Below are 22,730 nucleotides of genomic sequence, written 5' to 3'. Positions count from 1 at the left end.
TTACCTGCATCTTAGCTGCGCGAACAAACCCTTCGTTAGCAGATACAGTAATACTCTTGTGCATTTCTCCAGTAGCAAAAACGATCCTCGATCGATTTTTAATTTTTCCACCAAGAGCCAAATCTAAAATCCTTCCTTCCGTTGCATCATCAACAATAGTCACGCGCTTTATCAACTCCTTAGTTCTAGCAGTCTCATTAGCGCCGCCGATAATATTAATAATGTCCATTAAATTTTTGTAAGCCGTTTCGCAAATAATCAATTTTTTCCCCTGGAATATTTTATCCAGAACCGGTTTTACGGGTCTCAGTCGTTCCCACTCGGCTTGCAAGCTCAGCAGAGGCTCCAAGTAATCGAAATTAGCGTGCCCGTTGGTCATGTTGCTTACATAAGCCAGCAAGGTTGACACATCCAGGTTCAGCGTTTTAATGTCACCTTGGCTTAATGATTCCAGTGTTGAGTTTATTTGTTCAGGATTTTTGCAGATCGCAGCATCTGTAATTTATATATAATTAATTAATAAAAAAATTAATTTTTTTTTCGAAAATACTAAATAAAATATTATTCTTCAAATTTTTAATTTTTTTAACTTAAAAAAATTTTGTGATAAAAAATAAATAAAAAATTTATTATTAAACTAGCATAAATAAAATTTTGGTTTATTAAATAATTACTTTTGTTAAATTGCACTGTAATTTCTTAACTATTGAGATTTTTAAAGATATAAGCTCATTCTGATGTTACACTCATCAAGAGCTTTCATTTGAGTACCCACATGACATTTTGATGTATTTTTCATATATACATATATATAAAATATTTAAACATATGAAAAATAGATGTGGGTACTCAAATGAAAGATCTCAATGAGTGTAACATCGGGATGAGCTTATAATATCTTTAAAAATGTCAATGGTTCACAAGATATTTCTTAAAATACCCCGTACTTTCTTAACTATTGACATTTTAAAAGGTATAAGCTCATCCTATTGTTAAATTCATCAAGAGCTTTCATTTGAGTACCCACATTAATTTTTCATATATACATATTTATAATATATATAAATATATAAAATATATGAAAAATTGATGTGGGTACTCAAATGAAAGGTCTCAATGAGTGTAACATCGGGATGAGCTTATATCTTTAAAAATGTCAACAGTTCACGAGATATTTGTTAAAATGCCCGCACTTTCTTAAATATTGACATTTTCAAAGATATAAGCTCATCCCAATGTTACACTCATCAAGAGCTTTCATTTGAGTACCCACATGCATTTTCATATATTTTTCATATATACATATATAATATATAAAATATATGAAAAATTGATGTGGGTACTCAAATGAAAGCTCTCGATGAGTGTAATATCAGGATGAGCTTATATCTTTAAAAATCTCAATAATTCACAAGATACTTTTTTAAATGCCCCGTACTTTCTTAAATATTGACATTTTTAAAGATATAAGCTCATCCTGATGATACACTCATCAAGAGCTTTCATTTGAATACCCACATGTATTTTCATATATTTTTCATATATACATATATATATAATATATATAAATATATAAAATATATGAAAAATTGATGTGGATACTCAAATGAAAGCTCTCGATGAGTGTAATATCAGGATGAGCTTATATCTTTAAAAATCTCAATAATTCACAAGATACTTTTTTAAATGCCCCGTATTTTCTTAAATATTGACATTTTCAAATATATAAGCTCATCCCAATGTTACACTCATCAAGAGCTTTCATTTGAGTACCCACATGCATTTTCATATATTTTTCATATATAAATATATATAATATATATAAATATATGAAAAATTGATGTGGGTACTCAAATAAAAGGTCTCAATGAGTGTAATATCAGGATGAGCTTATATCTTTAAAAATGTCAATAGTTCCCAAGATACAAGGTCATTTCTTAATTATACAATTTTTTTAATAAAAAAAAATTTACCAAAAGGATCAAGATTGCCAATCCTAACGCCTTCAACAACGACCCTAAGCTCCTCCAGCCTCACCGCGAGGGAATTTTCAATCCCACAAGCAAAATGAAAGACAACCTCTGGCGCCTTGTAGCGATGAGGATGAAGCTCGGCGCAGGATAAATAAGCCTGAGCCTGGTCGACCACCGACTTCTGACCAAACTCTCCCTCGCCTTGAGAAATCAGTGTCAGAGCTCGGGGGTTCCTCGCGATCACCTTCACCCAGGAACTACCGGAGTCGCAGACGATGTCCACTTCCAGTCGAGAGTTCTCGAATTTAAACGGACGCATCACACTGACTGCATCTTTAGACACCACCAGTCGCTCTATTATCGCGTTCAGGTGGATCAAGTTCGTACTTTGTAGGTACTCTTTCTTCACGTTACCTGTGGATCGCACCTTAGAAGTTATTTTTTTAATTTACAACTCAAAATTTGGGTTCTTTTTTTAATACCTTGTTCAGAAATTTAACTTCTTGGTTTATTTTTCTTGACAGCTTATCAGCTCCTTCTATTTTTTCACTCAGTGACTTCAATTTTTCCATCATCTGGTAACCACTTTTTATTTTTTCTTCTAGATTTTTTATTAGTTCCTCCATTTTTTTCTAAAAATAAATTTTATGATAATTATTGACAATTTTTTAATTTAAGTTAACAAAAAAATTTGCTCAAAAAAATTATTTTTAAAAAATTGAATTTTTTAAATTTTTACTTGTCAATTTTTTTGCCAGAATTTATTAAGACTAAGTTGACAGATAATAAATTTTTTTTTTTATTATTTTATAGCAATTAAATTGATATAAAAAAAATTTAATTAAAAATTTCATGAGTGAAAATTAATAAAAATTACAAGTGAAAATTTTTAAAAGCATTTTTTTATTGTTAAAAAAATTTTTTAAATTGACAGCTGACGGCTAACTTCAGATTATAATTTATTTGTTATAAGATTCTTTAAATTATTAAATATATGTTAAATTAATTTTTACTCTTTTTGGATTTTATTTAATAAATAAATTAATTGTAAATAATTATTTAAAAAAAATTTTTAACATCAATTTTTTCGCTGAAATTTGTTGTAAAATTAAAAAAAAAAAAAATAATTAATTTTTTTTTTTTTTTAAATCAAAAATTGTAGATTAGAATATTAATAATAAAATTTTATAAAATACATTGAAAAAAAAATTATAATTTTATTAAAAACAAATTTTAATTTCATCTGTCATATTTTAAAAATATTTAAAATTTATTTTTAAATTTTCAATCAACAAAAAAATTAGGAAAACGGTTGACCCTAAAGGCCATCCCTGCAACTTCCGCTAATTCCGTTAATACCTGGCCGCTTTTTGAGCTCTTCGAGCTCAAAAGTACAATCTGTGTGTTGCTTTAAGCTCTCCGAGCTCAAAAAGATACCTTTTCTATGCTTTTGAGCTCTTTGAGCTCAAAAGTCTGATAGAAGTTTCATAGAACACTATTTTTTTAATGTTCATACCGCAATAACTTTTGAATGAATGAACCGATTTTTACGCGGTTGGCGGCATTCTACGTAGTTTTTTAAGCCTTATAAATAATTTCTAAGTTTCAATTGGTCAAACTAGAAATTTCGGAGTAACTCTGAAAAAACACTTTTTGGGTTTTCTTTCGTTCACGATATCTCTCGAACGAATCAACCGATTTTGACCAGCTTGGTGGCAATCGACGTGGTTTTATGATGTTAAGAGCTGATTAGTTTTTGGAATCGATCGGTAGAGCTGTTTGAAAGTTATTCCAAACAATGTCGAAGTTATGTTGAAAAAATCCTTATTTCCAAATATTTCGTCGAGGATATCTCTCGAACTAATCAACCGATTTCCACGTTTTCGGCGGCAATCGACGCGGTTTTAACCTCTGAAATTATTCTATATCATCAAAAACGATCCGAGAAGAAATGACGAAGTTATGTGAAAAACAGTTTTTCGGTTTTCGGTTTTATTTCGTTCACGCTATCTCTCGAACGAATCAACCGATTTTGACCGGATTAGCGCCGATCGGCGTGGTTTTTGACGTTAAGAGCTGATTAGTTTTTGAAATTGATCGATCGAGCCGTTTAAATGATATTCCAAAAACCACTTTCAAAAATGATTTTTGAGATTTTTCAAAATTTCTCAAAATCTATCGGTCCGAATCGGTTCAAATTCTCAGGAAATCTAAGTTTGGCGAAGCCCTTTCGAATGGCACCAACCGCGATGAAATCGGTTCAACCGTTCAAAAGTTATAAGTGATTCACATACTTACACACACACACACACACACATACATACAGACATAGTGACAACCTCGCGGGGATAGTCAGGGAAGCTTCCTGTGACCTTCAAACGTCGAGATCTGATGAAAACTCGATTTTTGCAAAACGGGGTGAAAACAATAACTTCCCGATTTTTGAAAATCTGAGATTTTTAGCGGGAAGTTAAAAATTTACTGACACCAAAAAATTTTTATAATAATATTAAAATTGAAATTTAAAGTCAATTTTTCATTTTTTAACCGTCCGGTCAATGACCAGGTACCCGGGTACCCACTGAAGTTATTATGCATGAATGTCGGGCTTATACACACTAAAGAGACTAATTATTAAAGTATTGAGGTAATTTGACTTTTAAATAAATAATAAACAATATAGTTTATAATTTCTTTTATTTGAAGAATTTTTATTATAAACCATAGCAAAGATAGTAAGTAAAAAAACATAATTCCGTTTATATTTACATGATTAAGAATTTTTTTTTGATTATTTATTTATTTACATTGTTGACTTTTTTATAATAAGACAATGCCACACGAAAATAAAAGTAAATTTTATTTTTACACGCTTTATATTAGCTTCACTTGTATGTCAGTTTGTTTGTCAGTTTGTCAGTATGTCAGTAACTCTCCGTGGGTAATCTGCGCGCCTGCGGCCTTCCTTGGTTCTGGTAGCCGTTTCTCAGGCTCGCTCTCCGAAATCGAACTCTGATTCCCCGTATTTATAATATTTATAAATAATTATTTTTTTTATTAGCTTCACTTGTATGTCAGTATGTCAGTATGTCAGTATGTAACTCTCCGTGGGTAATTTGCGCGCCTGAATATTTTTGATAATCAACAAATAATAGTTTTAAAAAACTAAAAAATCACGCTTTTATAAATAAACCAAACTAAAAAGTAAAAAATAAATAATAGTTTAAAAAAACTAAAAACACGCTTTTTATAGAAAACCAAACTAAAAAATAGAAAATAAATTTAAATTAAGAATAGTGTTAAAAATTTCAATAAATATAAATTAATAATAGTGTAAATAAAAAAAATGTATTTTATTTTAAAAAAAGCGTGGGGTGCTTTTTAAGATATTATCAAAATGATAATCACTCTACTCATATCTTTCAATAAAATATTTATAACTATTGACACCATGCACCTCACGCTTTTTAGTAGATTTCATAGAAATCTAACTATTGCATTGGTCCTCATGACGGAACTTTTAAAAAATTTTGCTATATTTCGACTCAGCTCGTCAAGCGGATTCAGAAAATGCATATGGTTCAAAAGTTTATATATGTATGTATTTATATATATATATATATATATATATATATATATATATATATATATACACGATATAATCGGCATTGTCTCTTCTCTAACTTCCGTAATTCTATACGGATTTCAATAAAACGTAACATACTTATTCTTAGGACGATTTCCGAAGTTAAGTTCTAAGATGAGCCAAATCTGTCGATTAGTTTAGAAGTGAGAGCAATTTAAAAATTTTCAAAAATCGAAAAAAATTTTCACTTATACCTTATTTCCGTGCAATAACAATGGAACGCGACATCCTATCGGATTTCTGTAAATTGCATTTGAAAGCTTATTTAATAAGCTTCAATTTTTGTACTTATTTATTTCTCTAAATTAAATAGTTGAGGAATAATAGCAATTCAAAAATGTTCAAAAATCGCAAAAATTTTCACTTTTACCGTATTTTCGTGCAATTACAATTGAACGCGATATCTTATCAAAATTCTATGAATGGCATCTGAAAGCTTATTAAATAAGCTTTAATTAGGGTACCTCATTATCAGTCTAGGCCAAAAATCACCTGCTTTCTTAAACAGATTTAATGAAATTTTTCTTTTGCATTCGTTTTGACATCATTGTTGTTTAATCGAACAGAAATTTATTTTATTTTTTTCGTATGCAACCCTAGTAGTATTTTTATTATTCATCATGAAATCGACTTCCATTTCGGCTGCCGAATGGCCGTTTTTTTAAAATAAAATACATTTTTTTTATTTACACTATTATTAATTTATATTTATTGAAATTTTTAACACTATTCTTAATTTAAATTTATTTTCTATTTTTTAGTTTGGTTTTCTATAAAAAGCGTGTTTTTAGTTTTTTTAAACTATTATTTATTTGATTATTTATTTATTTACATTGTTGACTTTTTTATAATAAGACAATGCTACACGAAAATAAAAGTAAATTTTATTTTTTCGCACACACTTCACATGTTGTGGTTGTAATACAATGTTCATCGCAAATGGGGTTCTCACATACTGAACATATTTTTCTCGTTTTGCGACGTTTTTTGAATTCACTTTGAAGACAAGTATAACATACACCAGTAATCTTTTTCCTTCCGGTTGAATCGAGCTGTGTCTGGGGTCTTGATGATCCAGGTGTTGTTAGTTGCGTATGTGGATTGATAGCTCGGCCAAGAAAAGATTCAATCGCCACTTTCGTTAAGAAATGCCTCATAATTTGTGGATTCTGCGAACGATTTTCAACGAATGGAGTACACAGTTCTCTGCCCAATTGCCGATAAAATAATCGCCGCTCATACGATTTTTTATCAAGCATTTTATTATTCTCATAATACAGAATATATGCTGCAAGGCAGGCGACATCGAGAATATTATAAAAAAATGCTAGAGGCCATCTTTGAGTAGATCTTTTTGTAGTATATCTACCAAGAATTTTATCCATAGCATTTTTCTTCAAAGTGCCAACAATCGTCAAGTTCCACGATAGTAAAGATTTTGCCAATGGAAGAGTAGTAAAATAATTATCCATAGTAATGTTTCTACCCGATCCTTTATACGGCGCTACCAAGTCTTTGACAACTCTCTCACCAACGTTCTTTTCACGACCCTCACTTGATTTCCCAGTGTAAAGCTGTCCAGTAAGTGGATACAAATTTTCAGCATCACATATCCACCATACTTTGATTCCATACTTTGCTGGCTTCGACGGTATATACTGGGTGAATCTAGTTCGACCACGGTATGGATAAAGTTGCTCGTCGATTGTCAGGCATTCTGTTGGCTTATAGTGTTTTGCTAGATTACTATTAAGCATTGTCCAAATGTCTCGTATTGGAGCAGCTTTATCAGTCTCCATACGCTGAGCTCGAGTATTGGCATCATCAAACCGAATAAAGCGAATGATGTTCCAGAAGCGATTGATGCTCATTGCTGCACGATATAATGGATATGAATACGTCTGCCACATGTCCATTGCATTGTCAGTATTTGAGTTGTTGGCACCAGAGGTTATCAAAATAGCCAAGAAAGCATAAAATTCCTGCAGCTCAAGATTCTTCCAAACTAATTGTTTTTTGCCCGGATTTTTTTCATTATACGCTGTATATGTTGAAATTGCTTTTTTATTAGTATGGCGTATAATGATATCTGCCATTTCTGGAGTAAAAAATAATTTAAAGGTGTCGAGAATGGACAGCATGTTGGTGTTTCTATTAGGCCCACATCTCTCTCGTACAATGTTACGCCTTCCAACTTGATGCTCACTTGATGGTGTCGCAGCCCACTGCGTACCATCTTTTGCTTTCATTCCTAACCCCGTCGCTGCTACATCACTTTCTTCATCTTCATCTTCATCTCCATCTTCTCCATTTTCACTTTCTTCATCATCTTCATTGAGTGCAATTTCATCAGTTATTCCGAAAAATAAAGATAATTTATAAAACATAATACATCATAATTATAAACATAATAAAAAATAGAAATGTTAATTGGGTATTTGCATGATTTTCCAATCCATTAAATAGTTATGTCTTATTATTTTTAAAAATTTTTTAAAATTTTTGAAAAATAAAGATAATTTATAAAACATAATACATCATAATTATAAACATAATAAAAAATAGAAATGTTAATTGGGTATTTGCATGATTTTCCAATCCATTAAATAGTTATGTCTTATTATTTTTAAAAATTTTTTAAAATTTTTGAAAAAAAAATTTTTTTTTTTTATTTATAAACATTTAAACTATTTAACAATAAAAAAATTGTTAAATTTTAAACGAATAGGTAGCTCCCTCTTGCGTATGTGACGTCATTGTGCATATTCCATTCAAATTTGTTGGCGCCAATCCACTCACAGAATGTTTTTATAAAAACGCCTGATCAGCTGTTGTGATTGTTATTAAAAAAAACAACTGTTTAAATTATTTCAAAGCAAAAACATAAACTTTATAACTTTTTAATATGTCATTAAAAAACAGTGGTTTATACTCACAGGTTAGCTTTTGCGCCTTGCATTTCTGCAGATACAAAATTGAAGTTAGTAGCTAAGTAAGATGCGACCATAAAAGCATCAACACGAGGTAGATTATCGGATCGAGCTTCACTGAAACCAGGATCGACTTTTCTTTGAGGCATTTTTATTTCTTTTTAATTATTTATTGTCAGTTACTATCACCCCGTTCACATGTACCACTAGTACCACTCAGCATTTATGGTAATATAGAGTATAATCATAATATCTATGCTAATTATTCTTTTTAAGGAAAAATATTTATGCTACTTTCAGTAAATTTTAGTCTTAATGATAAAATATAACTAAACTCACTATAAATAAAAACCAACTTGAAACTTTTTTCAATAATTTATCATTCGTCGTTTATCATGCATTCAAATAACGCGCCAATAATATGCACAATGACGTCAGACCAATCACATCACGTTTTACATCACGTGATTTTTACATCATATTTGACCACTTTTATTTATTTATTTATTTAAAAATTATTTGTAAAAATTAAATTTTTTTCTTACGTAGGTATTTTATGTGTATCAAAGAATTTATTAACTGAACTTTATTTGCAAAATCATTTTCATGCAAATACCCAATTACCTGTATCATCACAATCTGAAGCTGCGGCCTCATTCGGTGGAAAATATTCATCGTCGTCAATATCCGATACGTGGTCAACGTCAGATACTTCGGCTTTGAATGTTTCCTCGAGACACTTTCTTCCCTGAGAGCAAGTGATTCTATTGGAAAGAGTTTTTAACTTTATTATTTACTATTTTTTTTTAATATTTTAATTATAAATTAACTTACTCCAAAGTAAAACCAGTAAATTTCTCCTTACCGTTGAAAACTTGATGAATCATCCATCGTATTTACATTCAATACGATTATTTATTAATAATATTATTTATTAATAATTGAATTGATTAATTTTGTATATTTTTTTCACTTTCACTGTAAATTTTATACGTATTTAGCAGTAAGTTAAGGTAGTACCGATATCCAACATCTGTTCACTACGCTTCTAAAATTAGGACTGATCCCTTTTCTTTATTATTTGGGCCGATGAATCTCAAGTATCTGAATGTTCGAGAACCTTCTATGGAGACTATAAACTGTGTATAAACTCCATAGTTGTTTCACATGCTACGTAGCTAGCTGGCTAATAACTTTTCTGACACATTATATGCGGGTACCCGGGTACCCGGTTATTGAACGAATGGTGAAAGTTTGGTCATTGACCGGACGGTTAAGTAAATTACAATTTAAAAAAAAGGCCATTCGGCAGCCGAAATGGAAGTAGATTTTTCAAATAAAGAAAATCGATTTTTAATAAAATAATATAAATACTAATAACGTATAACTTAGTTTATGAATTAAAAACAAAATTCAATAATAAGTTTAAAACTATTTAGAACAAATTTTGGAAAAAAAATTATCTTGTGAAGAAAAAGTTTCTCAAATATTTATCAAACAATTGAAAAGATTATAAGATTTGAATTATAAATGTCCAAATTTTAAGTAACCGCTTAGGAACAACAGTTTCCAAGTTAATCAGAATTTTAAAACCGGACAAAATTTTAATTGAAGAAAACAATATTTAGAACTAATTTGTGACATATTTACTGACGACCTACCCAAAAACATTACACGAAAGACTGATCAATATCGTAACTATTGAATTTAGATCATGATTAAGCTTTGATGCAGACAATAATTCTAAAACGGCTGCAACAGTAAAACTGTTTCATTAAACGAACTCTAAAAGGAGTAATATTGAGGCTATTACCACTTCTGAGTAGTGAAAATTAAAACTTATTAAAAGACCTTTACGATGCATTTTACCGAATTTTAATATCTTGTCTAGTTCAGTAATTATACCAAAAGTTGCAGTAGTAAAAACAGCAATTTTTACGATTTTCAAAATTTCAAAATCCTGTAATTTTCAAATTACTCGCCCGATTAAGCTCATCTTAGAACTTAACTTTGGTTTTGATCGATAGATAAAGCATGTTGAGTTTGAGAAGAATCGGTTATAAATTGAAAACGCTATCGTGCTGACAAGCCGCGTTATAGTATATATATATATATATATATATATATATATATATATATATATATATATATATATATATATATATTAATATATATATATTTATTAAATATATATATATATATATATATATTAATATATATATATATATATATTTATATATTTATATATATATATATATATATATATCCATATATATATATATATATATATATATATATATATATATATATATATATATATATATATATATATATATATATATATATATATATATATATATATAGATAGATAGATAAATAAGTTTTATTTGATCTTGGAGTCAAGACTCCCTCAAGACCATCAATTTTACATAATTTTAACATTTAGTGTACATTAAATACAGTGCTTAAAGTGGGGAAAAATATAATAGCAAACATATTATATATTTTTCAGACAATAGTTAATAGTTAATAGCCAATGATAAATAATTAATTAAATTCAGAGTTAATTATGTATAGAGCTAAATGCTGCAATAATCAATACAATATTATCAGTTTTATTATTTTGTTAATTTCTAATCTCAGTATAGTAATTAAAACACGCATTGCGAAATTCTTCAAAATTGGTTATCGTAGTAATATTTGCTGGAAAAGAATTCCAGACACGTATGCCATGAATAAGAAATGAACGTTCATACATACAACAATTTGATCTAGGTAATCTAAGAATATCATTTCTTACATCTCCTCTCCGCAATGCAACTGGCAAAAACTCTAGTTTATACCTAAATAATTGCTGATAATTTAGCACAATTTCTTTATAAAAAAGACAAGCTATAAAATAATCTCTCCTGATATCAAGTTTTAACCACCCTAATTTTGCATAATATGGCGTGACATGCTCCAGCCTAGATACTTTAAAAATATATCTAACACAAGAGTTCATTTTACGCTGCATTTTGATTTGTAGTTTTTTCGAAATATTTGTGTAGGCAGCACAACAGTAATCAAATATCCGAAAGATCAAAGTAGTTACAAGTTTTATTCTCAGCTGTTCATTAAAGATTTCATTATTAATTTTTAACTGAGCAAGGACCCTCATTGTACGACAGCATATACTAACTACTTGATTTTCCCATGACAGAGTATCGTCGATCATCACACCTAAATCCACAGATTCGGTAGAATCTGGCGCCAAGTTCCGTTCAAATCCGTTGTAAACGGAGCGCCAGACTACCGACTGTGTTTACTGTAAGCAGAACGATTTTTTGAGGCTGCGAAATTTTATTTAATTCTACGGTACTTTTTTTATCCAATTTGTTTATCATAACAGTAATTCATAATTTACTTCACCGTATTAATTAATTATATTCACTTATAACAATTTATTTACTTGAAATTATTAAATTTTATCAGCACATACTATAGCTCGCTCACAAATTTCGATCCTGACTTTTTTTTTATGGAGAAAGGTCAGCGCCACAGACTAGATAAAATAAAAATGTGCAGTAATCCTCCTGTAGATAAGCAACTACAGTTAAAAAAAGTAATTCACAGCTTACATTTACGGCCGCCAGAGTGCACTGGAATTACATCTACATAAACTGTAGCTTCAAGGGGATAGTTTGCAGTAAAAAATGCAGTCAACACGAGATTTAAGTTGGTACCGATTGTAAATTTTCATTATAATTACAAAAAATACTAAAATCCGAACAAAAACAGTTTCACTGTAAAAAAGTCGCGCCAAGTCCACGTTCATAAGACTATTAGGAAAAAAAAATTTTTTTTTTTCTTTAAAAAAAGATACAAAATAAAAAAATTAAAAAATCCAAGTAACCGATATGATTGTTTTTGATTTTCGGAAATTAAAAAAAATTTTATTGTTTAAAAAAAAAAATTTTAGAACGTACTTGGTGTGCGTCATTGTCTATTTCAATTTTTTTAAAGTCCTAGTAAATAGATTTTACGAATTTCATTAAAAGTAAAATATTTTGCAACCACGCACACTAAATACGTTCTAAAATTTTTTTTTTAATTTTTAAATTTACAATAAAATTTTTTTTAATTTCCGAAAATCAAAAACAATCATATCGGTTACTTGGATTTTTTAATTTTTTTATTTTGTATCTTTTTTTAAAGAAAAAAAAAAATTTTTTTTTCCTAATAGTCTTATGAACGTGGACTTGGCGCGACTTTTTTACAGTGAAACTGTTTTTGTTCGGATATTTTATAACCCTTTCGTATTGAATGACACAATCATTGACAACAATATTATTCGCATATTTACATTCATTACAATTTATTTTCACTCTACTACCAAATATGGAAGCTTTTGTTTTCGTAGCATTTAACTTTAAATATATATATATATATATATATATATATATATATATATATATATATATATATATATATATATATATATATATATATATATAAATACATACATATATAAACTTTTGAACTATATGTATTTTCTGACTCAGCTCGACAAACTGAGTAAGAAAATGGCTAAATTTTTTAAAAGTTGCGCCATAAGGACGGCTGCAATGGCTGCAATAGTTAGATTTTTATAAAATTTACTAAAAATTATTCAAAATTTTGTAGAGTTAATTGTTAATTATTTAGAGTTATCAATTTAGAATAATTGTTTAATTTCACAATCAGCTGTTTTTTTTTTTTTTTTTTTTTTTTTTTTTTTATTATTTTTAACATTTTTAAAAAATGACGTATAAATATAAAAAAAAAAATTATTGTAATTTTTATTAATTATTTTAAATTGTAAAACTAAACAATTAAAAAAAAACAGTCAAATTTTCTTAAATGAAAATCTAAATTTTGTTAACTAATTAAAAAAATAAATTTTGTTAATTAAAAATATCAGCTGTCAACACAAAATAATTAATTGTTAAAAAATGAAGCAAGTTACTCACCAAAAATGAATTTCAATTAAAAAAAAATTTTATAATAGTTTAAATAAAATAATTACCTGCAGTAAATTGTAAAATTATTGAGTTTCTAATAATAAATCTAAAAATAATTAAAAATGAAAATGAAATTGACTGTACTGACTGTAGCGCAGCGCCATTTTGATTCTAGATATATTTAGTACAGTAAAGCCGATCGGAGTTTTTTCACAACAAAAAATATAGTTTATCTGAATCTGATAAACAAATAAATTAGTATAGATAAACGCAATTAGTGCTTGTTAATAAATTACCAATTATTTTTTCAGTTTGTAATTAAAAAAAAATTTTTGTGTTTATTTATTATTTAAATAAATAATTAAAGTGTATTATAGTGATAATAATACCGACGCATAACCTCCAAAAAGAATTGTTTTGATAAACAAATAAATTAATAAATTTAAGTACGCATTACTCATTAAAAAAAAATGCAATAATAAAATAAGCAGACATTTGATCATTTTTAATTTTTTTTTAATTCATTAAAATGGTAATTTAAAAAATTTCATTTAAATTTTGTAAAATTTTTGACATGTCAAATTTTTTTTAATACAAATTTTCAGATGTCAGCTGATTTAATTTTCTTAAAAAAAAAATAAATATAAATATAAATAATTATAAATACTTGACAGGTAAAAAATGTCCAAAGGAAAAGTTATCGAGAACCCGGAAGTCCCAGGTAAGCTAAGCCGGTGCTTAAAAAAAAATGTCACTAATATAATACTAAAGTTAATAATACTAAAATTAGCCGACATTTTTAATTTTTTGATTTTTTTTTAATTAATTTCTAACTAAAAAATATTTTTTAAAAATTGCACTTATAATTTTTCAAGTTTTTTACAAATGAAATTTTTTTTTAATTTTTTTGTACTAATTTTTTAAATAAAAAAAATTCTAAAAATTTTTAAATGTCGGCTAACTTAATTTTCATCTAAAATTAGCCGACATTTTTAATTTTTTAATTTTTTTTAATTAATTTCTAACTAAAAAATATTTTTAAAAAATTGCACTTATAATTTTTCAAGTTTTTTACAAATGAAATTTCTTTTTTTTAATTTTTGTACTAATTTTTTAAATAAAAAAAATTCTAAAAATTTTTAAATGTCGGCTAACTTAATTTTCATCTAAAGTTAGCCGACATTTTTAATTTTTTTATTTTTTTTAATTAATTTCTAACTAAAAAATATTTTTAAAAAATTGCACTTATAATTTTTCAAGTTTTTTACAAATAAAATTTCTTTTTTTTAATTTTTGTACTAATTTTTTAAATAAAAAAAATTCTAAAAATTTTTAAATGTCGGCTAACTTAATTTTCATCTAAAATTAGCCGACATTTTTAATTTTTTAATTTTTTTTAATTAATTTCTAACTAAAAAATATTTTTAAAAAATTGCACATAATTTTTCAAGTTTTTTACAAATGAAATTTTTTTTTTTTAATTTTTTTGTACTAATTTTTTAAATAAAAAAAATTCTAAAAATTTTTAAATGTCGGCTAACTTAATTTTCATCTAAAGTTAGCCGACATTTTTAATTTTTTTATTTTTTTTAATTAATTTCTAACTAAAAAATATTTTTTAAAAATTGCACTTATAATTTTTCAAGTTTTTTACAAATGAAATTTTTTTTTTTTAATTTTTGTACTAATTTTTTAAATAAAAAAAATTCTAAAAATTTTTAAATGTCGGCTAACTTAATTTTCATCTAAAGTTAGCCGACATTTTTAATTTTTTGATTTTTTTTCAATAATTAAATTAGAATAAAAAAATATTTTTAAAAAATTGCTCTGATAGTTTTTTAAAAATAAAATTTTTTTTTTATAATTTTTTCAATAAAAAAAATTTTTTTAATTTTTACCTGTCGGCTAATTTAATTTTCCTTCAATAATTATTTAAAATAAAAATAATAATTTATTAAATTAACATTGAAGGTTTTGAGCAAAATTTACCTCCACCGCCGTCGCTGCTGCTTTCGTCGGACATAAAAGACATGGACCCGGCGGTGCTGACAGCACCACCGCCTCCACCTCCGCCGTTGCCAGCGAACCAGGTGACAGTGGACCTCGCAGTCTTGACAGCGCCACCTCCGCCGCCGGGCCCGCCGATCCAACCGATAATAAACTCGTACTACCCGAGTTCCATGCCTCAATCCGTGCCCTGGTGGATTCCCACGGATGCTGACTCCCAGGAGGCTTTTTGGTACGATCAGAGTCGCTACGCTCCTCCGGCTCAGGAGAAACCTAAGAAAGTACAAAAACGGAAACATGAAGTTGTTGATCCTGTTCAAGATGCTGGTAAATATTTTTTTATATTTTACAGCTGACACTTGTGATATTTAATAAATTTTAGAATTTTTTTAACGACTAAATTGTAGCAAAAAAAATTGATAGAGAAATTTTTAAAATTAAAAAATGCAATTTTTTTGACAAATTTGTTAGTTAAAAAAATTAAAAATGATCAAGGGACTGCTAATTTTTGTGTCATCTGAAACTTGATGATTATCAAGATGTAAAAAATTGTTTTTTTAATTTTTTACATGTCAATTTTTTTTGCAATAATTTATTTGTCACAAAAAGTATAAAATATCTTATAAATTAATTTTCATTAGCAATTTTGCAGTCACTACGTGACTGCAATGACTTATGAAGTATAAATAAATAAAATTTTGCTTTATGAAATAATGATTTTTGTTAAATTGCACTGTACTCTCTTAAATATTGACATTTTTAAAAATATAAGCTCATCTTAATGTTACACTTATCAAGTGCTTTCATTTGAATACCCACATGCATTTTCATATATTTTTCATATATACATATATATAAAATATATGAATATATAAAAAATTGATGTGGGTACTCAAATGAAAGGTCTCGATGAGTGTAACGTCAGAATGAGCTTATAACTTGAAAAATGTCAATAGTTTACAAGATATTTGTTAAAATGCCCTGTACTTTCTCAAATATTGACATTTTTAAAGATATAAGCTCATACCGACGTTATACTCATCAAGAGCTTTCATTTGAGTACCCACATGCATTTTCATATATTTTTCATATATACATATATATAAAATATATAAATATATGAAAAATTGATGTGGGTACTCAAATGAAAGATCTTGATGAGTGTAACATCGGGATGAGCTTATATCTTTAAAAATGTCAATAGTTCACAAGATATTTATTAAATTGCACTGTAATTTCTTAACTATGGCCGTTTTTAAAGATATAAGCTCATACCGATGTTACTCTCATCAAGAGCTTTCATTTGAATACCCACATGCATTTTCATATATTTTTCATATATACATATATATAATATATATAAATATATGAAAAATCGATGTGGGTACTCAAATGAAAGGTATCGATGAGTGTAACGTCAGAATGAGCTTATATCTTTAAAAATGTCAATAGTTTACAAGATATTTGTTAAAATGTCCTGTACTATCTTAAATATTGACATTTTTAAAGATATAAGCTCATTTTAATGTTACACTCATCAAGTGCTTTCATTTGAATACCCACATGCATTTTCATATATTTTCCATATATACATATATATAATATATATAAATATATGAAAAATCGATGTGGGTACTCAAATGAAAGGTATCGATGAGTGTAACGTCAGAATGAGCTTATATCTTTAAAAATGTCAATAGTTTACAAGATATTTGTTAAAATGTCCTGTACTATCTTAAATATTGACAATTTTAAAAATATAAGCTCATCTTAATGTTACACTCATCAAGTGCTTTCATTTGAATACCCACATGCATTTTCATATATTTTTCATATATACATATATATAATATATATAAATATATGAAAAATCGATGTGGGTACTCAAATGAAAGGTATCGATGAGTGTAACGTCAGAATGAGCTTATATCTTTAAAAATGTCAATAGTTTACAAGATATTTGTTAAAATGTCCTGTACTATCTTAAATATTGACATTTTTAAAGATATAAGCTCATTTTAATGTTACACTCATCAAGTGCTTTCATTTGAATACCCACATGCATTTTCATATATTTTCCATATATACATATATATAATATATATAAATATATGAAAAATCGATGTGGGTACTCAAATGAAAGGTATCGATGAGTGTAACGTCAGAATGAGCTTATATCTTTAAAAATGTCAATAGTTTACAAGATATTTGTTAAAATGTCCTGTACTATCTTAAATATTGACAATTTTAAAAATATAAGCTCATCTTAATGTTACACTCATCAAGTGCTTTCATTTGAATACCCACATGCATTTTCATATATTTTTCATATATACATATATATAATATATATAAATATATGAAAAATCGATGTGGGTACTCAAATGAAAGGTATCGATGAGTGTAACGTCAGAATGAGCTTATATCTTTAAAAATGTCAATAGTTTACAAGATATTTGTTAAAATGTCCTGTACTATCTTAAATATTGACATTTTTAAAAATATAAGCTCATCTTAATGTTACACTCATCAAGTGCTTTCATTTGAATACCCACATACATTTTCATATATTTTTCATATATAGATATATATATAATATATATAAATATATGAAAAATTGATGTGGGTACTCAAATGAAAGCTCTTGATGAATATAACATCAAGATGAGCTTATATTTTTGAAAATGTCAATAGTTCACAAGATATAAGGTAATTTCTTAATTATGTATCTAGAGATAGAGCATTTTCATATGCAGCCTAAATACTTATAATAAATTGACTATCGGTCGATACACAAAATTTTTCTTAATCTCTTAATATAGATAATTTTTTATTAAAAAGTAATTTTGTAATTTTCTTTTTTTTTTCTAGAAAAAGTAGCAGCAGCACAACGAGAATTGACAATGTTAATGAAACCACTAAAATGCGACCTTTGTAATGCTGTTGTAAGGATTATTCAAACCTGTGTGATGTATGATTGAACTATCGAGAGAGACACGTGTTTATTTTTTTTAGGAAATCAGAAATAATTTTATTTATTTATTTATTTTATTATTAAATAACAAAGTTGAATTTTTAATATTTAAATCAATAATTTTTAATTTTAAATTAAAAAAAAATTCATTTTTATTAAAAAAAAAAAAAAAAAAAAATACAAAATATTTTTGTTTAAAAATTTCAATTAATTAAAAATTAATAATAATAAACATTAAAAAATTTTTTTATTAAATAATATTAATATTAAAAAATTAAAAAAATTAACTAAAGTAAAAAAAAAAAAGAAATTTTTTTCCATTAAAAATTTATTTTTAACTTAGAAAAAAATCAACAAAAACAAACAAGAGAATTAAAAATTAAAATGACACTTTATAAAGATAGACATTTTAAAAATTCAGTGGCGTCTATCCTAAATAATTAACCAGTAATTTGAAGTCTATAATAAATTTCTAATCCTAAAATTAACCCCACGTGTTCTCTCTTACTCGCTATTGCTAATATTAATACAATAATTGAATAATTGTAGATGAACTCGACGCTCCAGGCGAAATTGCACTATGACGGTAAGCCGCATCAGAAAAAGGTATCTATGTACCTTAACCAGAGCGTCAAGAGAACCAAAACAGAGACCGGTCCTGTGAACAGCGAGGCAAACAACGACTGGGACAGTTATTGCGATGTAAATTATTAAAAGTTGCTGTCTTTAATAGTTTATACGCTATTCAAGTACATTGTCTTATTTTGTTGTTTTAAGGTATGTAAGACGTGGTTCACGTCCCAGACTGACGCTGCGCAGCATTACGCCGGGAAAAAACATATTAGAGCGACTACTGGGGCTCCTAAACAAAAGTGAGTTTTTTTATTTTAAGGATAAATTGCTTTTATTTATTTGTTTTTTTTTAAGGACAAAAAAAAATTGACTTTATTAAAAAAAATTTTAAGTTTATTTTATTATTAATTTTTAAAACATCTAAAAAATTTTTGAATTAAATAAAATGTTCAAAAAATTTTAATTAATTTAAAAAAAAATTTTTTATTACGTTAATTTTTTTTTAACTTTTATTAAAATAATTTTTTTATTATAAAATACGATTTCATAAAATTGTGCATAAAGTTTTTCAATTTAATTAATTTACTAAACATTTTTTTTAACTTTTCCCGGAAACTTATCTATATTTTATAAATTCAATATTAATTAACCGTAAAACAGTGACCTCGATACCACAAACCGTTACTTGATTTTATTATTATGCAATAAAATTTTTTAAAGCTTAACCAAATCGATTGCTAATTTTTTTCACTAACTTTATAATTAGTTACTTATTGATTTACTTCTAGGTCATATATTTTTTTTTATAAATTTTTTGAAGCCGCAGTGGTTTGACAGATAATGCAATTATTAAATGATAAATATTAATCCCTTCAATAATTAAATAATTACTAGCAATCTTGCAGTCACTATGTGACTTCCGTGATTTGTGAATTATAAATAAATAAAATTTTGCTTTATTAAACAATGACTCTTGTTAAATTGCACTGTACTTTCTTAACAATTGACGTTTTTAAAGATATAAGCTCATCCCGATGTTATACTCATCAAACGCTTTCATTTGAGTACCCACATGCATTTTTGATATATTTTTTATATTTACATATATATAATATATATAAATATGTAAAATATATAAAAAATTGATGTGGGTACTCAAATGAAAAGTCTCGATAAGTGTAATATCAGGATGAGCTTATATCTTTAAAAATGTCAGTAGTCTACAAGATATTTGCTAAAATGTCCTGTACTTATTTAAATATTGACGTTTTTAAAGATATAAGCTCATCCTAATGTTACACTCGTCAAGAGCTTTCATTTGAGTACCAACATGCATTTTTGATATATTAGATATATATTTACATATATATAATATATATAAATATATAAAATATATGAAAAATTGATGTGGGTACTCAAATGAAACGTCTTGATGAATATCATAACAGGATGAGCTTATATCTTTAAAAATGTCAATAGTTCACAAGATATTTGCTAAAATGCTCTGTATTTTCTTAACTATTGACATTTCTAAAGATATAAGCTCATTATAATATTACTCTCATCAAGAGCTTTCATTGGAGTACCTACATGCATTTTTGATATATTTTTCATATATACATATATATAATATATATAAATATATGAAAAATTGATGTGAGTACTCAAATGAAAGGTCTCGATGAATGGAACATCAGAATGAGCTTATATCTTATAAAATGTTAATAGTTCGCGAGATATTCTTAAAAATGCTCTGTATTTACTTAACTATTGACATTTTCAAAGATATAAGCTCATCCTAATGTTATACTCGTCAAGAGCTTTCATTTGAGTACCAACATGCATTTTTGATATATTTGATATATATTTACATATATATAATATATATAAATATATAAAATATATGAAAAATTGATGTGGGTACTCAAATAAGACGTCTTGATGAATATCATAACAGGATGAGCTTATATCTTTAAAAATGTCAATAGTTCACAAGATATTTGCTAAAATGCTCTGTATTTTCTTAACTATTGACATTTCTAAAGATATAAGCTCATTATAATATTACTCTCATCAAGAGCTTTCATTGGAGTACCTACATGCATTTTTGATATATTTTTCATATATACATATATATAATATATATAAATATATGAAAAATTGATGTGAGTACTCAAATGAAAGGTCTCGATGAATGGAACATCAGAATGAGCTTATATCTTAAAAAATGTCAATAGTTCGCGAGATATTCTTAAAAATGCTCTGTATTTACTTAACTATTGACATTTTTAAAGATATAAGCTCATCCCGGTGTTACATTCATCAAGAGCTTTCATTTGAGTACCCACATGTATTTTTGATATGTTTTTCATAGATACATATATATAACATATATAAATATATAAAATATATGAAAAATTGATGTGGGTACTCAAATGAAAAGTCTTGATAGGCGTAACTTCAGAATGAGCTTATATCCTTAAAAATGTCAATAGTTCACAAGATATTTGTTAAAATGCCCTGTACTTTCTTAACTATTGACATTTTTAGAGATATAAGCTCATCCCGATGTTACACTCATCAAAAGCTTTCATTTGAATACCCACATGTATTTTTCATATATTTGATATATTAATATATATTAGATATAGGTATATATGAAAAATATATCAAAAATGCATGTGGGTACTCAAATGAAAGCTCTTGAAAAGGGTAACATCGGGATGAGCTTATATTTTAAAAAATGTCAACAGTTCACGAAATGCAAGGTCATTTCTTGATTATGTATCTAGAGATAAATTATAAATATTTACAGGACACACAAAAAAAATTCAAACCAAGGACCATTGGACCCAACGGGAAGATTCGGGATTGGAACTGGGTTCCAACCGGCAGTTCCAGTGGTTCCGACGCCACCAGTCCCCGCGGTGGCGCCACCTATAGTCCCCGCGCCAGTACCACTAGCGCCAGTTCCTCCGGTTCCAGTCTGTGAAGTAGCCGTAGACTCGCCGCCAGTTATGGTCGACGGATTCGCACCTGGATCAACCAGTTACGGTATGGCTTTACGTTGTGACTTGTGTGGGGTCTCTGCAAATCGACTGGAACAACTGGAGACCCATCGACGTGGTGCTCGGCATCTTAAAATGATGCGGATGAGTGGTCTGGCACCTCCAGAATCCAGTAAATTTGAATTTAAATAATCATTTTTTATTATTAACTTTTTTTAAATTATTTTTAATTAATTTATTTATTTATAAATTTATTTAATTTTTTAATTGTTGCTACAATATTATATTGTTTTTTTTTTGTTTGTTTGATTGTTTGTTTTTAGTGCAAGAGCCGGCGACAATTGACTATTCGATTTATCGGACGCCTTCTGGTTCTTACTACTGTGCGCCGTGCAACAAGTCCTTCACATCGGAAAACAGCTTTGGGCAACATGTCGAGAGCAAAAAACACAAAAATCAAGTAAATACTAAAACACAGAGCAATCAAACGACGACTGCTGGAAAAAAAGACAAAAAGAAGACAAATAAATTGTAAATTTATAGACTTTATTTTTTAAACAAATGTTTGCAATTATGCAATGGAAATTTGTTAATGTGTCTTGATAAATTAAAAAATAAAATTATTCACTATTACTGA

General features: G+C 27.3%; 3 protein-coding genes across 6 annotated transcripts in view; 1 reads left to right on the top strand and 2 right to left on the bottom strand.

The window, feature by feature from the left end:
* Window positions 1-14,222, bottom strand: part of LOC123268632 (UPF0415 protein C7orf25 homolog) — a 16,185-nt gene extending 1,963 nt beyond the window's left edge. The window contains exons 1-4 of one of the 2 annotated variants that reach the window (XM_044733883.1): window positions 14,199-14,222; window positions 2,456-2,605; window positions 1,974-2,400; window positions 5-495 (exon numbers count right to left, since the gene is read on the bottom strand). In XM_044733883.1, coding sequence (XP_044589818.1) covers window positions 5-495; window positions 1,974-2,400; window positions 2,456-2,599 — 1,062 coding nt within the window. In that variant the 5' untranslated portion in view covers window positions 2,600-2,605; window positions 14,199-14,222. Of the gene's footprint in view, window positions 1-4; window positions 496-1,973; window positions 2,401-2,455; window positions 2,606-13,596; window positions 13,631-14,198 lie in introns of those variants that run through there. The other variant, XM_044733882.1, reaches the window with a different exon arrangement.
* Window positions 6,465-9,413, bottom strand: LOC123268630 (piggyBac transposable element-derived protein 3-like). 2 transcript variants are annotated; one of them, XM_044733879.1, is made up of 2 exons: window positions 9,174-9,413; window positions 6,465-7,948 (listed from the first exon to the last, which is right to left on the bottom strand). In XM_044733879.1, the coding sequence occupies exon 2, from the start codon at window positions 7,866-7,868 to the stop codon at window positions 6,504-6,506; it is 1,365 nt and encodes a 454-aa protein (XP_044589814.1). In that variant the 5' UTR covers window positions 7,869-7,948; window positions 9,174-9,413; the 3' UTR covers window positions 6,465-6,503. The 2 variants fall into 2 exon arrangements, with proteins under 2 accessions (XP_044589814.1, XP_044589813.1); XM_044733878.1 differs by lacking the exon at window positions 9,174-9,413 and having other exon boundaries at window positions 6,465-8,018.
* On the top strand, window positions 13,794-22,730 carry LOC123268631 (zinc finger matrin-type protein 3-like). Of its 2 annotated transcripts, none has more exons than XM_044733881.1 (8): window positions 13,794-13,977; window positions 14,206-14,252; window positions 15,503-15,865; window positions 18,410-18,483; window positions 19,062-19,214; window positions 19,290-19,384; window positions 21,901-22,139; window positions 22,417-22,730. In XM_044733881.1, the coding sequence occupies exons 2-8, from the start codon at window positions 14,213-14,215 to the stop codon at window positions 22,626-22,628; spliced, it is 1,176 nt and encodes a 391-aa protein (XP_044589816.1). In that variant the 5' UTR covers window positions 13,794-13,977; window positions 14,206-14,212; the 3' UTR covers window positions 22,629-22,730. The 2 variants fall into 2 exon arrangements, with proteins under 2 accessions (XP_044589816.1, XP_044589815.1); XM_044733880.1 differs by having other exon boundaries at window positions 21,901-22,265.

The sequence above is a fragment of the Cotesia glomerata genome, linkage group LG7 (genome assembly GCF_020080835.1).
Source record: "Cotesia glomerata isolate CgM1 linkage group LG7, MPM_Cglom_v2.3, whole genome shotgun sequence".
Classification (NCBI taxonomy): domain Eukaryota; kingdom Metazoa; phylum Arthropoda; class Insecta; order Hymenoptera; family Braconidae; genus Cotesia; species Cotesia glomerata.
The sequence above is the reverse complement of the archived record's forward strand: the minus strand, read 5'-3'. Positions and strand labels throughout refer to the sequence as shown.

Excerpts from the sequence above, each read along its gene's own strand:
- LOC123268630 (XM_044733878.1), bottom strand. The coding sequence starts at position 8,006 with ATGTTTTATAAATTATCTTTATTTTTCGGAATAACTGATGAAATTGCA.
- LOC123268631 (XM_044733880.1), top strand. The coding sequence starts at position 14,213 with ATGTCCAAAGGAAAAGTTATCGAGAACCCGGAAGTCCCAG. Across the intron at positions 18,484-19,061 it reads GCGACCTTTGTAATGCTGTT|ATGAACTCGACGCTCCAGGC; the intron begins GTAAGGATTATT and ends GAATAATTGTAG. Across the intron at positions 22,266-22,416 it reads TCTGGCACCTCCAGAATCCA|TGCAAGAGCCGGCGACAATT; the intron begins GTAAATTTGAAT and ends GTTTGTTTTTAG.